The 19,612-nt window shown below is 55.0% G+C and overlaps 1 protein-coding gene across 5 annotated transcripts in view; it reads right to left on the reverse strand.

Moving 5' to 3' along the window:
- The window catches only part of COCH (cochlin), a 42,601-nt gene that overhangs the window by 14,096 nt on the left and 8,893 nt on the right, over positions 1-19,612 (reverse strand). For all 5 annotated transcript variants that reach the window (XM_075613185.1, XM_075613189.1, XM_075613186.1 and 2 more), the window contains exons 5-8: positions 19,057-19,190; positions 18,167-18,229; positions 17,627-17,671; positions 14,811-14,958 (exon numbers count right to left, since the gene is read on the reverse strand). In XM_075613185.1, coding sequence (XP_075469300.1) covers positions 14,811-14,958; positions 17,627-17,671; positions 18,167-18,229; positions 19,057-19,190 — 390 coding nt within the window. The remainder of the gene's footprint in view (positions 1-14,810; positions 14,959-17,626; positions 17,672-18,166; positions 18,230-19,056; positions 19,191-19,612) is intronic.

Here is a 19,612-nt window from a genome sequence, read left to right on the forward strand (position 1 = left end):
AATGTGTCACACACACACAGATCCTGCCTTCTCCATCAATGTATTACACACACACGCCCTGCCTTCTCCATCACTGTCACAAACACACACACACACACACACACACACACACACACACACACACACACTGCCTTCTCCATCACTGTGTCACACACACACACACACACACACACACACACACACACACACACTGCCTTCTCCATCACTGTGTTACACACACACACCCTGCCTTCTCCATCACTGTCTCACACACATCCTGCCTTCTCCATCACTGGCCACACACACACACTCACACACACCCTGCCTTCCCCATCACTGCCACACACACACCCTGCCTTCTCCATCACTGTCACACACCCTTCCTTCTCCATCACTGATACAGACACACCCTGTCTTCTCCATCACTGACACACACACACACACACACACACACACACACACACACCATGCCTTCCCCATCACCGTCACACACATACACAGCATGCCTTCCCCATCACTGTCACACACACACAGATCCTGCCTTCTCCATCACTGTGTCACACACACACACACACAGATCCTGCCTTCTCCATCAATGTGTTACACACACACACGCCCTGCCTTCTCCATCACTGTCACACACACACACACACAACCTGCCTTCACCATTACTGTCACACACACACCCATTGCCACCCCCATCATTGTCACACACACACACACACACACAAACTGCCTTCTCCATCACTGTCTCACACACACCCTGCCTTCTCCATTACTGTCTCACACACACCCTGCCTCTCCATCACTGTCACACACACCCTGCCTTCTCCATCACTGTCCACTCACTCCCCCAACTTACTAAGTCTACTCACAGCCTCACCTCCCAGCACACCCCGTCCACTCACACTCTGCCTCCCCCATTACTGTCACACACACACCCTGCCTTCCCCATCACTTTCACACACACACACACACACACACCCTGCCTTCTCCATCACTTTCACACACACACACACACGCCTTCTCCATCACGGTCACACACACACACACCATGCCTCCCCCATCACTGTCACACACACGCCCACTCACACCCTCACCTCCCAGCACACCCCATCAACTCGCACCCTTACCTCCCAGGACACTCCATCCACCCCGTCAACTCACATCTCCAAGCACACCCCGTCCACTCACGCCCTCACCCACAGCTCACCAAGTTCACTCAAACCCTCATCTCCAAGCACACCCCATCCACTCACACCCTGCCTTCTCTATCACTGTCACCCATACACACACCCTGCCTCCCCCATCACTGTCACACACCCTGCCTTCCCCATCACTGTCACACACACCCTGCCTTCTCCATCACTGACACACACACACACACACACACACACCATGCATTCCCCATCACCGTCACACACACCATGCTTTCTCCATCACGGTCACACACACACACACACACACACACACACACACACACACACAAACACACGCCTTCCCCATCACTGTCACACACCCTGCCTTCTCCATCACTGTCCACTCACACCCCCAACTTACTAAGTTTACTCACAGCCTCACCTCCCAGCACACCCCATCCACTCACACCCTGCCTTCTCCATCACTGTCACACACACACCATGCCTCCCCCATCACTGTCACACACACGCCCACTCACACCCTCACCTCCCAGCACACCCCGTCAACTCGCACCCTTACCTTCCAGGACACTCCATCCACCCCGTCAACTCACATCTCCAAGCACACCCCGTCCACAGCTCACCAAGTTCACTCACACCCTCATCTCCAAGCACACCCAATCCACTCACACCCTGTCACCCATACACACACCCTGCCTCCCCCATCCCTGTCACACACCCTGCCTTCTCCATCACTTTCACACACACACACACACACACACACACCCTGCCTCCCCCATCCCTGTCACACACCCTGCCTTCTCCATCACTGACACACACACACACACAAACACGCCTTCCCCATCACTGTCACACACACCCTGCCTTCTCCAGCACTGTCACACACCCTGCCTTCTCCATCACTGACACACACACACCATGCCTTCTCCATCACCGTCACACACACCATGCCTTCTCCATCACTGTCACACACACCCTGCACCCTGCCTTCTCCATCACGGTCACACACACACACCCTGCCTTCTCCATCACTGTCACACACACACACACACAAACACGCCTTCTCCATCACTGTCACACACACCCTGCCTTCTCCATCACCGTCACACACCATGCCTCCCCATCACGGTCACAAACACACACCCTGCCTTCTCCATCACGGTCACACACACACACCCTGCCTTCTCCATCACGGTCACACACACACACCCTGCCTTCTCCATCATGGTCACACACACACACACACACACACACCCTGCCTTCTCCATCATGGTCACACACACACACACACACACACACACACACACACACACACACACACACACTGCCTTCTCCATCACTGTCCACTCACATCCCCAACTTACTAAGTCTACTCACAGCCTCACCTCCCAGCACACCCCGTCCACTCACACCCTCACCTCCCAGCACACCCATCCACTCTCACCTCCCAGCACACCCCATCCACTCACACCCCACCACACTCACTCACACCCTCACCTTCCAGCTCAACAAGTTCACTCACACCCTTACCTCCCAGCACACCCGGTCCACTCAGACCCTCACCTCCAAGCACACCCCATCCACTCAAACCCTGCCTTCTCCATCACTGTCACCCATACACATACCCTGCCTCCCCCATTACGGTCACACACACACACACCCTGCCCTCCCCATCACTGTGACACACACACACACACACACACACACCCTGCCTTCTCCATCACTGCCACACACACTGCCTTCCACATCACTGTCACACACACACTGCCTTCTCCATCACTGTCACACACACACCCTGCCTGCCCCATCACTATCACACACACACACCCTGCCTCCCCCATCACTGTCACACACACACACACACTGCCTTCTCCATCACTGTCACACACACCCTGCCTGCCCCATCACTATCACACACACACACCCTGCCTCCCCCATCACTGTCACACACACACACACACACACACACACACACACACACACACACACACACACACACTGCCTTCTCCATCACTATCACACACACACACCCTGCCTCCCCCATCACTGTCACACACACACTGCCTTCTCCATCACTGAACACAATAGGGTATGCTGCACACCAAATTGAAAAAACGAATACATACATTCCCCCGGTGCTGCTGGTTCAAGGAGAGCCTGTCAGGATTATTCCAAGGCAATACTCAGAAAAAAAGGTGATCCAACGGTCTACGGCTTTGATATCAAGAAAATGTATTAGTGCCACACTTAGTGTTGCACTAATAAATTTTCTTGATATCAAATCCGTTGGATCACCTTTTTTCTCCATCACACACACACACACACACACACACACACACACACACACACACACACACACACACACACACACACACACACACACACACACACACACACACACACACACACACTTCTTCATAACTGTCACACACACACACCCTTCTTCATAACTGTCACACACACACCCTGCCTTCTACATCTCACTGTCACACACACATACATACATACACACACCCTGCCTTCCCCATCACCGTCCACTCACACACTCACCCCCCAGCACACCCCGTCCACTCACACCCTCACCTCCCAGCACACTAAGTTCACTCACCCTCACCTCCCAGCACACTCGTCCACTCACACTACCCAGCACACCCCGTCCACTCACACCCTGCCTTCTCCATCACCGTCACACACCATGCCTCCCCATCACGGTCACAAACACACACCCTGCCTTCTCCATCACGGTCACACACACACACCCTGCCTTCTCCATCACGGTCACACACACACACCCTGCCTTCTCCATCATGGTCACACACACACACACACACACACACCCTGCCTTCTCCATCATGGTCACACACACACACACACACACACACACACACACACACTGCCTTCTCCATCACTGTCCACTCACATCCCCAACTTACTAAGTCTACTCACAGCCTCACCTCCCAGCACACCCCGTCCACTCACACCCTCACCTCCCAGCACACCCATCCACTCTCACCTCCCAGCACACCCCATCCACTCACACCCCACCACACTCACTCACACCCTCACCTTCCAGCTCAACAAGTTCACTCACACCCTTACCTCCCAGCACACCCGGTCCACTCAGACCCTCACCTCCAAGCACACCCCATCCACTCAAACCCTGCCTTCTCCATCACTGTCACCCATACACATACCCTGCCTCCCCCATTACGGTCACACACACACACACCCTGCCCTCCCCATCACTGTGACACACACACACACACACACACACACCCTGCCTTCTCCATCACTGCCACACACACTGCCTTCCACATCACTGTCACACACACACTGCCTTCTCCATCACTGTCACACACACACCCTGCCTGCCCCATCACTATCACACACACACACCCTGCCTCCCCCATCACTGTCACACACACACACACACTGCCTTCTCCATCACTGTCACACACACCCTGCCTGCCCCATCACTATCACACACACACACCCTGCCTCCCCCATCACTGTCACACACACACACACACACACACACACACACACACACACACACACTGCCTTCTCCATCACTATCACACACACACACCCTGCCTCCCCCATCACTGTCACACACACACTGCCTTCTCCATCACTGAACACAATAGGGTATGCTGCACACCAAATTGAAAAAACGAATACATACATTCCCCCGGTGCTGCTGGTTCAAGGAGAGCCTGTCAGGATTATTCCAAGGCAATACTCAGAAAAAAAGGTGATCCAACGGTCTACGGCTTTGATATCAAGAAAATGTATTAGTGCCACACTTAGTGTTGCACTAATAAATTTTCTTGATATCAAATCCGTTGGATCACCTTTTTTCTCCATCACACACACACACACACACACACACACACACACACACACACACACACACACACACACACACACACACACACACACACTTCTTCATAACTGTCACACACACACACCCTTCTTCATAACTGTCACACACACACCCTGCCTTCTACATCTCACTGTCACACACACATACATACATACACACACCCTGCCTTCCCCATCACCGTCCACTCACACACTCACCCCCCAGCACACCCCGTCCACTCACACCCTCACCTCCCAGCACACTAAGTTCACTCACCCTCACCTCCCAGCACACTCGTCCACTCACACTACCCAGCACACCCCGTCCACTCACACCCTGCCTTCTCCATCACTGTCACACTCACACACCCTGCCTTCTCCATCACTGTCACACACCCTGGCTTCTTCATCACTGCACACACACACACCCTGCCTTCCCCATCACTGTCACACACACACACCCTGCCTTCTCCATCACTGTCACACACACGCACACACTGCCTTCTCCATCACTGACACACACACACCCTGCCTTCTCCATCACTGTCACACACACACACCCTGCCTTCTCCATCACTGTCACACACACGCACACACGCCCTGCCTTCTCCATCACTGACACACACACACCCTGCCTTCCCCATCATTGTCACACACACACACCCTGCCTTCCCCATCACGGTCACACACGCCCTGTCTTCCCCTTCATTGTCACACACACCCTGCCTTCCCCATCACGGTCACACACGCCCTGCCTTCCCCATCATTGTCACACACACACACCCTGCCTTCCCCATCACGGTCACACACGCCCTGCCTTCCCCATCATTGTCACACACACACACCCTACCTTCCCCATCATTGTCACACACACCCTGCCTTCCCCATCACTGTCACACACACACCCACACACCCTGCCTTCTCCATCACTGTCACACCCACACACCCTGCCTTCCCCATCACGGTCACACACGCCCTGCCTTCCCCATCATTGTCACACACACACACACACCCTGCCTTCCCCATCATGGTCACACACGCCCTGCCTTCCCCATCACTGTCACACACCCTGCCTTCCCCATCATTGTCACACACACACCCCCTGCCTTCCCCATCACGGTCACACACGCCCTGCCTTCCCCATCATTGTCACACACACACACACCCTGCCTTCCCCATCACGGTCACACACGAACTGCCTTCCCCATCATTGTCACACACACACACCCTGCCTTCCCGATCACGGTCACACACGCCCTGCCTTCCCCATCATTGTCACACACACACACACACACGCCCTGCCTCCCCATCATTGTCACACACACACCCTGCCTTCCCGATCACGGTCACACACGCCCTGCCTCCCCATCATTGTCACACACACACACACCCTGCCTTCTCCATCACTGTCCACTCACATCCCCAACTTACTAAGTCTACTCACAGCCTCACCTCCCAGCACACCCCGTCCACTCACACCCTCACCTCCCAGCACACCCATCCACTCTCACCTCCCAGCACACCCCATCCACTCACACCCCACCACACTCACTCACACCCTCACCTTCCAGCTCAACAAGTTCACTCACACCCTTACCTCCCAGCACACCCGTCCACTCAGACCCTCACCTCCAAGCACACCCCATCCACTCAAACCCTGCCTTCTCCATCACTGTCACCCATACACATACCCTGCCTCCCCCATTACGGTCACACACACACACACCCTGCCCTCCCCATCACTGTGACACACACACACACACACACACACACACACACACACACACACACCCTGCCTTCTCCATCACTGCCACACACACTGCCTTCCACATCACTGTCACACACACACACTGCCTTCTTCATCACTGTCACACACACACCCTGCCTGCCACATCACTATCACACACACACACCCTGCCTCCCCCATCACTGTCACACACACACACACACACACACACACACACACACACTGCCTTCTCCATCACTGTCACACACACCCTGCCTGCCCCATCACTATCACACACACACACCCTGCCTCCCCCATCACTGTCACACACACACACACACACTGCCTTCTCCATCACTGAACACAATAGGGTATGCTGCATACCAAATTGAAAAAACGAATACATACATTCCACTGGTGCTGCTGGTTCAAGGAGAACCTGTCAGGATTATTCCAAGGCAATACTCAGAAAAAAAGGTGATGCAACGGTCTACGGCTTTGATATCAAGAAAATGTATTAGTGCCACACTTAGTGTTGCACTAATAAATTTTCTTGATATCAAATCCGTTGGATCACCTTTTTTCTCCATCACACACACACACACACACACACACACACACACACACACACACACACACACACACCCTTCTTCATACTGTAACTGTCACACACACACCCTGCCTTCTACATCTCACTGTCACACACACATACATACATACATACACACACCCTGCCTTCCCCATCACCGTCCACTCACACACTCACCCCCCAGCACACCCCGTCCACTCACACCCTCACCTCCCAGCGCACTAAGTTCACTCACCCTCACCTCCCAGCACACTCGTCCACTCACACTACCCAGCACACCCCGTCCACTCACACCCTGCCTTCTCCATCACTGTCACACTCACACACCCTTCCTTCTCCATCACTGTCACACACCCTGGCTTCTTCATCACTGCACACACACACACCCTGCCTTCCCCATCACTGTCACACACACACACCCTGCCTTCTCCATCACTGTCACACACACGCACACACACTGCCTTCTCCATCACTGACACACACACACCCTGCCTTCTCCATCACTGTCACACACACACACCCTGCCTTCCCCATCACTGTCACACACACCCTGCCTTCTCCATCACTGTCACACACACGCACACACACTGCCTTCTCCATCACTGACACACACACACCCTGCCTTCTCCATCACTGTCACACACACACACCCTGCCTTCCCCATCACGGTCACACACGCCCTGTCTTCCCCTTCATTGTCACACACACCCTGCCTTCCCCATCACGGTCACACACGCCCTGCCTTCCCCATCATTGTCACACACACACACCCTGCCTTCCCCATCACGGTCACACACGCCCTGCCTTCCCCATCATTGTCACACACACACACCCTACCTTCCCCATCATTGTCACACACACCCTGCCTTCCCCATCACGGTCACACACGCCCTGCCTTCCCCATCACTGTCACACACACACCCACACACCCTGCCTTCTCCATCACTGTCACACCCACACACCCTGCCTTCCCCATCACGGTCACACATGCCCTGCCTTCCCCATCATTGTCACACACACACACACACACACACCCTGCCTTCCCCATCATGGTCACACACGCCCTGCCTTCCCCATCATTGTCACACACACCCTGCCTTCCCCATCATGGTCACACACGCCCTGCCTTCCCCATCACTGTCACACACCCTGCCTTCCCCATCATTGTCACACACACACCCCCTGCCTTCCCCATCACGGTCACACACGCCCTGCCTTCCCCATCATTGTCACACACACACACCCTGCCTTCCCCATCACGGTCACACACGAACTGCCTTCCCCATCATTATCACACACACACACCCTGCCTTCCCGATCACGGTCACACACGCCCTGCCTTCCCCATCATTGTCACACACACACACGCCCTGCCTCCCCATCATTGTCACACACACACCCTGCCTTCCCGATCACGGTCACACACGCCCTGCCTCCCCATCATTGTCACACACACACACACCCTGCCTTCCCGATCACGGACACACACACCCTGCCTCCCCCATCACTGTCACACACACACACACACACACACACACACACACTGCCTTCTCCATCACTATCACACACACACACCCTGCCTCCCCCATCACTGTCACACACACACTGCCTTCTCCATCACTGAACACAATAGGGTATGCTGCACACCAAATTGAAAAAACGAATACATACATTCCCCCGGTGCTGCTGGTTCAAGGAGAGCCTGTCAGGATTATTCCAAGGCAATACTCAGAAAAAAAGGTGATCCAACGGTCTACGGCTTTGATATCAAGAAAATGTATTAGTGCCACACTTAGTGTTGCACTAATAAATTTTCTTGATATCAAATCCGTTGGATCACCTTTTTTCTCCATCACACACACACACACACACACACACACACACACACACACACACACACACACACACACTTCTTCATAACTGTCACACACACACACCCTTCTTCATAACTGTCACACACACACCCTGCCTTCTACATCTCACTGTCACACACACATACATACATACACACACCCTGCCTTCCCCATCACCGTCCACTCACACACTCACCCCCCAGCACACCCCGTCCACTCACACCCTCACCTCCCAGCACACTAAGTTCACTCACCCTCACCTCCCAGCACACTCGTCCACTCACACTACCCAGCACACCCCGTCCACTCACACCCTGCCTTCTCCATCACTGTCACACTCACACACCCTTCCTTCTCCATCACTGTCACACACCCTGGCTTCTTCATCACTGCACACACACACACCCTGCCTTCCCCATCACTGTCACACACACACTGCCTTCTCCATCACTGACACACACACACCCTGCCTTCTCCATCACTGTCACACACACACACCCTGCCTTCTCCATCACTGTCACACACACGCACACACGCCCTGCCTTCTCCATCACTGACACACACACACCCTGCCTTCCCCATCATTGTCACACACACACACCCTGCCTTCCCCATCACGGTCACACACGCCCTGTCTTCCCCTTCATTGTCACACACACCCTGCCTTCCCCATCACGGTCACACACGCCCTGCCTTCCCCATCATTGTCACACACACACACCCTGCCTTCCCCATCACGGTCACACACGCCCTGCCTTCCCCATCATTGTCACACACACACACCCTACCTTCCCCATCATTGTCACACACACCCTGCCTTCCCCATCACTGTCACACACACACCCACACACCCTGCCTTCTCCATCACTGTCACACCCACACACCCTGCCTTCCCCATCACGGTCACACACGCCCTGCCTTCCCCATCATTGTCACACACACACACACACCCTGCCTTCCCCATCATGGTCACACACGCCCTGCCTTCCCCATCACTGTCACACACCCTGCCTTCCCCATCATTGTCACACACACACCCCCTGCCTTCCCCATCACGGTCACACACGCCCTGCCTTCCCCATCATTGTCACACACACACACACCCTGCCTTCCCCATCACGGTCACACACGAACTGCCTTCCCCATCATTGTCACACACACACACCCTGCCTTCCCGATCACGGTCACACACGCCCTGCCTTCCCCATCATTGTCACACACACACACACACACGCCCTGCCTCCCCATCATTGTCACACACACACCCTGCCTTCCCGATCACGGTCACACACGCCCTGCCTCCCCATCATTGTCACACACACACACACCCTGCCTTCTCCATCACTGTCCACTCACATCCCCAACTTACTAAGTCTACTCACAGCCTCACCTCCCAGCACACCCCGTCCACTCACACCCTCACCTCCCAGCACACCCATCCACTCTCACCTCCCAGCACACCCCATCCACTCACACCCCACCACACTCACTCACACCCTCACCTTCCAGCTCAACAAGTTCACTCACACCCTTACCTCCCAGCACACCCGTCCACTCAGACCCTCACCTCCAAGCACACCCCATCCACTCAAACCCTGCCTTCTCCATCACTGTCACCCATACACATACCCTGCCTCCCCCATTACGGTCACACACACACACACCCTGCCCTCCCCATCACTGTGACACACACACACACACACACACACACACACACACACCCTGCCTTCTCCATCACTGCCACACACACTGCCTTCCACATCACTGTCACACACACACACTGCCTTCTTCATCACTGTCACACACACACCCTGCCTGCCACATCACTATCACACACACACACCCTGCCTCCCCCATCACTGTCACACACACACACACACACACACACACACACACACACACACACACACACACACACACACACACACACACACTGCCTTCTCCATCACTGTCACACACACCCTGCCTGCCCCATCACTATCACACACACACACCCTGCCTCCCCCATCACTGTCACACACACACACACACTGCCTTCTCCATCACTGAACACAATAGGGTATGCTGCATACCAAATTGAAAAAACGAATACATACATTCCACTGGTGCTGCTGGTTCAAGGAGAACCTGTCAGGATTATTCCAAGGCAATACTCAGAAAAAAAGGTGATCCAACGGTCTACGGCTTTGATATCAAGAAAATGTATTAGTGCCACACTTAGTGTTGCACTAATAAATTTTCTTGATATCAAATCCGTTGGATCACCTTTTTTCTCAATCACACACACACACACACACACACACACACACACACACACACACACACACACACACCCTTCTTCATACTGTAACTGTCACACACACACCCTGCCTTCTACATCTCACTGTCACACACACATACATACATACATACACACACCCTGCCTTCCCCATCACCGTCCACTCACACACTCACCCCCCAGCACACCCCGTCCACTCACACCCTCACCTCCCAGCGCACTAAGTTCACTCACCCTCACCTCCCAGCACACTCGTCCACTCACACTACCCAGCACACCCCGTCCACTCACACCCTGCCTTCTCCATCACTGTCACACTCACACACCCTTCCTTCTCCATCACTGTCACACACCCTGGCTTCTTCATCACTGCACACACACACACCCTGCCTTCCCCATCACTGTCACACACACACACCCTGCCTTCTCCATCACTGTCACACACACGCACACACACTGCCTTCTCCATCACTGACACACACACACCCTGCCTTCTCCATCACTGTCACACACACACCCTGCCTTCCCCATCACTGTCACACACACCCTGCCTTCTCCATCACTGTCACACACACGCACACACACTGCCTTCTCCATCACTGACACACACACACCCTGCCTTCTCCATCACTGTCACACACACACACCCTGCCTTCCCCATCACGGTCACACACGCCCTGTCTTCCCCTTCATTGTCACACACACCCTGCCTTCCCCATCACGGTCACACACGCCCTGCCTTCCCCATCATTGTCACACACACACACCCTGCCTTCCCCATCACGGTCACACACGCCCTGCCTTCCCCATCATTGTCACACACACACACCCTACCTTCCCCATCATTGTCACACACACCCTGCCTTCCCCATCACGGTCACACACGCCCTGCCTTCCCCATCACTGTCACACACACACCCACACACCCTGCCTTCTCCATCACTGTCACACCCACACACCCTGCCTTCCCCATCACGGTCACACATGCCCTGCCTTCCCCATCATTGTCACACACACACACACACACACACCCTGCCTTCCCCATCATGGTCACACACGCCCTGCCTTCCCCATCATTGTCACACACACCCTGCCTTCCCCATCATGGTCACACACGCCCTGCCTTCCCCATCACTGTCACACACCCTGCCTTCCCCATCATTGTCACACACACACCCCCTGCCTTCCCCATCACGGTCACACACGCCCTGCCTTCCCCATCATTGTCACACACACACACCCTGCCTTCCCCATCACGGTCACACACGAACTGCCTTCCCCATCATTATCACACACACACACCCTGCCTTCCCGATCACGGTCACACACGCCCTGCCTTCCCCATCATTGTCACACACACACACGCCCTGCCTCCCCATCATTGTCACACACACACCCTGCCTTCCCGATCACGGTCACACACGCCCTGCCTCCCCATCATTGTCACACACACACACACCCTGCCTTCCCGATCACGGTCACACACGCCCTGCCTCCCCATCATTGTCACACACACACACGCCCTGCCTCCCCATCATTGTCACACACACACACACCCTGCCTTCCCCATCACTGTCACACTCACACACCCTTCCTTCTCCATCACTGTCACACACCCTGGCTTCTTCATCACTGCACACACACACACACACACACACACACACACACACACCCTGCCTTCCCCATCACTGTCACACACACACTCCCTGCCTTCTCCATCACTGTCACACACACGCACACACACTGCCTTCTCCATCACTGTCACACACACACACCCTGCCTTCCCCATCACGGTCACACACGCCCTGTCTTCCCCTTCATTGTCACACACACCCTGCCTTCCCCATCACGGTCACACACGCCCTGCCTTCCCCATCATTGTCACACACACACACACCCTGCCTTCCCCATCACGGTCACACACGCCCTGCCTTCCCCATCATTGTCACACACACACACCCTACCTTCCCCATCATTGTCACACACACCCTGCCTTCCCCATCACGGTCACACACGCCCTGCCTTCCCCATCACTGTCACACACACACCCACACACCCTGCCTTCTCCATCACTGTCACACCCACACACCCTGCCTTCCCCATCACGGTCACACACGCCCTGCCTTCCCCATCACTGTCACACACACACCCACACACCCTGCCTTCTCCATCACTGTCACACACACACACCCTGCCTTCCCGATCACGGTCACACACGCCCTGCCTTCCCCATCATTGTCACACACACACACGCCCTGCCTCCCCATCATTGTCACACACACACCCTGCCTTCCCGATCACGGTCACACACGCCCTGCCTCCCCATCATTGTCACACACACACACACCCTGCCTTCCCGATCACGGTCACACACGCCCTGCCTCCCCATCATTGTCACACACACACACACCCTGCCTTCCCCATCACGGTCACACACGCCCTGCCTTCTCCATCACTGTCACACCCACACACCCTGCCTTCCCGATCACGGTCACACACGCCCTGCCTTCCCCATCATTGTCACACACACACACGCCCTGCCTCCCCATCATTGTCACACACACACCCTGCCTTCCCGATCACGGTCACACACGCCCTGCCTTCCCCATCATTGTCACACACACACCCCCTGCCTTCCCCATCACGGTCACACACGCTCTGCCTTCCCCATCATTGTCACACACACACACACCCTGCCTTCCCCATCACGGTCACACACTCCCTGCCTTCTCCATCACTGTCACACCCACACACCCTGCCTTCCCGATCACGGTCACACACGCCCTGCCTCCCCACCATTGTCACACACACACACACCCTGCCTTCCCGATCACGGTCACACACGCCCTGCCTCCCCATCATTGTCACACACACACACACCCTGCCTCCCCATCATTGTCACACACACACCCTGCCTTCCCCATCACGGTCACACGGTCACACACGCCCTGCCTCCCCATCATTGTCACACACACACACACCCTGCCTCCCCATCATTGTCACACACACACACCCTGCCTTCCCCATCACGGTCACACGGTCACACACGCCCTGCCTTCCCCATCACTGTCACACACACGCCCTGCCTTCCCTATCACACACCATGCGGCGTCGCGATGTGTCACACCAAGCCTATGAATCATGGTACGTGAAGTTGCAGAGGCCCCGTGCGGTCCCCGGCATTTCATTTAAATGCCTTGGGAAAGAGCGCGGGGCCTCTGTAACTGCCGTGCCCCCCCCCCCCCAGAAATACCGCCGCGCCCCCCAGTTTGCGCACCCCTGCATTCGAGGGTATATAAGAACACACTTTAGGATAGTGAGTAGTGGTCACCCAGGACTAAATGCATCGCTGACCAGGTACCTCGCCTGCACCACGCCCACGTGGGGTCCGTCCCGGCCAATCTCCAGCGTCAGGGCCACTTTGCTCACAAAATTCTTCTGCAGGTTAAAGCGGCGATGCCCGATGCTGGTGCTGCCGTCGATGAGGAAGGCGACTTCAGCCTTACAGTCTGTAGATAAAGTGGGGCAGAGTGGGGCAGGAGAGAAAGGCGAGAGGGGAAGAGAAGGGCAGGGGAGGAGTGTGTGGAGAGAAGGGCGAGAAAGGAGAGGGGAAAAGAGAAGGGTAGGGGAGGGAGGAGAGTGTGGAGTGTAGGGCGAGGAGGGAGGAGAGAAGGGCGAGAGAGGGAGGAGTGTGTGGCGAGAAGGGCGAGAGAGGAGAGGGGAAGAGAAGGGCAGGGGAGGGAGGAGAGTGTGCAGGGGAGGGAGGAGAGTGTGGAGAGAAGGGCAAGAGAGGAGAGGGGAAAATAGAAGGGTAGGGGAGGGAGGAGAGTGTGGAGAGAAGGGCGAGGAGGGAGGAGAGAAGGGCGAGAGAGGGAGGAGTGTGTGGCGAGAAGGGCGAGAGAGGAGAGGGGAAGAGAAGGGCAGGGGAGGGAGGAGAGTGTGCAGGGGAGGGAGGAGAGTGTGCATGGGAGGGAGGAGAGTGTGGAGAGAAGGGCAAGAGAGGAGAGGGGAAAATAGAAGGGATGGGGAGGGAGGAGAGTAAGGCGAGGAGGGAGGAGAGAAGGTCGAGAGAGGGAGGAGTGTGTGGCGAGAAGGGCGAGAGAGGAGAGGGGAAGAGAAGGGCAGGGGAGGGAGGAGAGTGTGCATGGGAGGGAGGAGAGTGTGGAGAGAAGGGCAAGAGAGGAGAGGGGAAAATAGAAGGGATGGGGAGGGAGGAGAGTGTGGAGAGTAAGGCGAGGAGGGAGGAGAGAAGGTCGAGAGAGGGAGGAGTGTGTGGCGAGAAGGGCGAGAGAGGAGAGGGGAAGAGAAGGGCAGGGGAGGGAGGAGAGTGTGCAGGGGAGGGAGGAGAGTGTGGAGAGAAGGGCAAGAGAGGAGAGGGGAAAATAGAAGGGTAGGGGAGGGAGGAGAGTGTGGAGAGAAGGGCGAGGAGGGAGGAGAGAAGGGCGAGAGAGGGAGGAGTGTGTGGCGAGAAGGGCGAGAGAGGAGAGGGGAAGAGAAGGGCAGGGGAGGGAGGAGAGTGTGCAGGGGAGGGAGGAGAGTGTGCATGGGAGGGAGGAGAGTGTGGAGAGAAGGGCAAGAGAGGAGAGGGGAAAATAGAAGGGATGGGGAGGGAGGAGAGTGTGGAGAGTAAGGCGAGGAGGGAGGAGAGAAGGTCGAGAGAGGGAGGAGTGTGTGGCGAGAAGGGCGAGAGAGGAGAGGGGAAGAGAAGGGCAGGGGAGAGAGGAGAGTGTGCAGGGGAGGGAGGAGAGTGTGGAGAGAAGGGCAAGAGAGGAGAGGGGAAAATAGAAGGGTAGGGGAGGGAGGAGAGAAGGGCGAGGAGGGTGGAGAGAAAGACGAGGGAGGAGAGAAGGGCGAGAGAGGGAGGAGAGAAGGGCGAGAGAAGGGCGGGAGAGGGAGGAGAGAAGGGCGAGAGAAGGGCGGGAGAGGGAGGAGAGAGGTATGAATGGAGTAGAATTGCCACTTGAGAAACCACATAGCCCCATCTCATAGTCCCAGCTTTCTGTTGGGAATGTAGAGGAAGGTGCACAGATAGATTTGGGTGTTTTTGGAAACGCTCCTTGCTCTCTGTCTCCCATGAAAAAACAAAACAAAAAGGACCCCTGACATCTACAAAACTCCTGTAACAACCTGGGAGTCGCCGCCCTCGGCGTGCTCCCCACTCACCGCAGCTCCGCCGGGTCCTCCCGCGCCACGCAAGCAGCCTCCCTCCAGGACGCCGATTGCCGCCCCACTTGGGCGCGTGCGCGCCCGCCAGTGTCCCTCTTCTAGTGCCGATCCTGGGGGCATGCCCGGTCACGCGCCCGCAAGCGCAGCCACACGGAGGCGCGGCCACACGGTGGCGCACCAGCCTCTTAAAGGCACAATACCCCAAACTATTGCTGCAATCAAATGCAGCCTTACTACTGGGCTCTATTGCTCCTCCCCCAGGAGCCCTTCTGGACCTATCCCTGCCGCAGCCTGGCCAATCCACACCCCCCCACCTTGCTACTCTGCCATTGGATCCTCTCACCTATATATACCCTGCGGTCACTGACTCGTCGGCTGAGCATAGAACCAGTTGTTCTCATCACTCTCTGCCTCCCTAGTCCTGTCTTGTTTTGCAGTCTTCCTTGTGTACCGAACCGGCTTCCTCTTCGACTCTCCGCACCTCTGGCATCCCGAACTTGGCATACGGCAATACGACTCTCCGCACCTCTGGCACCCCAAACTTGGCATACGGCAATACGACTCTCCGCACCTCTGGCACCCCAAACTTGGCATACGGCAATACGACTCTCCGCACCTCTGGCACCACGAACCCGGCAAACGGTAAAACAATTACGTCTCTCTCTCTCTAACCCCTGACTTGGCTAACAGTACCCACTACTATCCGTACCTCTCCTGCCTCGGCCCGGACATCCAGACCATTCTACTCTCGTGCCCCCGTGGCTGTGGGTGGCGTTATATCCTTTCCCACCTCAGCACCGTGGTCCCGCCTCGTTTGTGGTGAGCACTACCTGACAACTCCCCTCTCTCGGTGCTTCTGCCCTTAATCTCCCCCAGTTCTCTCTCCTGAGACCCCACAGATCAGTATCCGGGGGTTTCACAAAGAGTCTGCGGTGCCACCTTTGGCGATAATCCCAGATCCCGTCCTGACCCCACAGAGCGGTTCTCCGGTTCCCCTGTGTCGCGCTGTACCTTTGTTCCCGGGTTTCTTCTCTGGGGTTTTCTTGTGACGTTTGGCTGCAGAAACCAAACAAGAAGAATATTATGTACACACACACACACACTTTTAGCCACTAATCCCTGCCTTGTAGAGTTTACAATCTAATTTTTTGTGTATATGGCGTAGGGGTCATAGTCATAAGGATATGTCGCTGGGATTTTAAAATATAGCCGTTTAACTCCCTGAATGCCAGAGGCTTTACACTGCTATTGGAGACGGGAAAGGGGCCCTCACTTGCAGGGATTGGGTTTGGGAAATAAAGCTTTGGGACTTGATGTTAAAAATGATAGAAAATCTGATGCCGTTTTTTCTGCTCCACAGCCCAGAACCCGGGAGAGGACTTCCCACAACCCGGGAGAGGACTTCCCACAACCCGGGAGAGGACCTCCCACAACCCGGGAGAGGACTTCCCACAACCCGGGAGAGGACTTCCCACAACCCGGGAGAGGACCTCCCACAACCCGGGAGAGGACTTCCCACAACCCGGGAGAGAATTCGGAGAGATTACTCACTTGCAGAGGAGAGCTGAGTGGACACTCGCTTCCCTGCTACCTCCAGCCCTTTGCTCCTGGGTTCTGCAAACAGAATATCAGCGGTTGAGTCTCATATGCTGCCTGACACACACCCAAACACACGCGCACGCACATACACTGCCTGAGACACACACTGCCTGACACACCCACACACTGCCTGACACATGCGCACGTACACACACACAGTACCTGACACTGCGTGACACACACACACATTGCCTGACACCTCATTAATCTCACGCTCTAATTCACCTGCCCAGTCATCTTCTGTCATCACTTACATTATCCACTTTGGGAGTTACGTACTAAAGTCTCCTTGGCAGATTGATCAGAGAACATGAATCCCATGGAAAGCAGTTGGCGGTTTCCTTTGAGGAATCTGGCGCAATTCTTATGCACTAATTCTGCCCGAGTTTTGCACCCGGGAAACATTAGTAAACAGACCTCTTTATCTCGTGCATCACACATCTCTACTGGGAAGTTATGACATCAAACCCATTGGGAATGCTGCTGCGTTGTTCGGCCATCACAGCTATTTTTCATTATAAATACAGTGCAGAGATCACATCTTATTACTGTGATATGATTCCCTTCATTGTTTGTTATCTGCAGTGACATTTAATCTTGTGCAGCTGTGACATCACAGCAATTATGTTTAATCTTGCAGTTGTGACATCACAGCTCAGTGTTATTACTTCTGTGCAGCTCTGATAGCGAAGATATATTTATTCTTGAACAGTTGTGTGACATCACATCCTGACACTTTGACATCACAACCCCCGTCCACTACTCCTGTGCAGCGCTGACCTCACATTACTGTCTCACGTTCTCCCTCCGCCCCCCTCTCTCCATCCATCCGATCTCCTTACTGGACACAGAGAAGGACGATGACCACTTGCTGAGGCTCTGTGACTGCAGACCGTTGGCATCGACAGAGAGGTAATTTTCTTGCCCTGGAAGTCGCCGCAGAGTCAGTGCTCCGCCCTCGCTGGAGATCACCCCCCTGCCAAGAGAGCCACAGAGACTGAAACTACACACGCCATAGGACAGGGGCCCACCTCCTACTCCCACCCTCCTGCTCAGCTCAATCCGATTGATATATAGATATAGATATTCACCGAGCAGCGTAGGTTAACCGTTTTGCTGCCAGAAACATGGTGCTTTGTACACATTAAATAATTTTATTCCAATTGATTTATTTCTAAAGTCCAACACAGAAAACAAAACTCCCACTTCAGCAATAAAGTATAGATGAAGAGGTGTTTTTCAACAGTTGTTCTCCGGGCGTCTCTAAAGGGTTCCTTGTAATGGTCAGGTCATTTGAACATAGTACCAAATACAGAAGAATTTACAATCATCTGATCTCAGACGCGCTATTAGAGAGGGTTGGGGTTCCTTACAATTCATCTGATCTCAGACGCGCTA

Source organism: Ascaphus truei, chromosome 9, assembly GCF_040206685.1.
Source record: "Ascaphus truei isolate aAscTru1 chromosome 9, aAscTru1.hap1, whole genome shotgun sequence".
NCBI classification, from domain to species: Eukaryota; Metazoa; Chordata; class Amphibia; order Anura; family Ascaphidae; genus Ascaphus; species Ascaphus truei.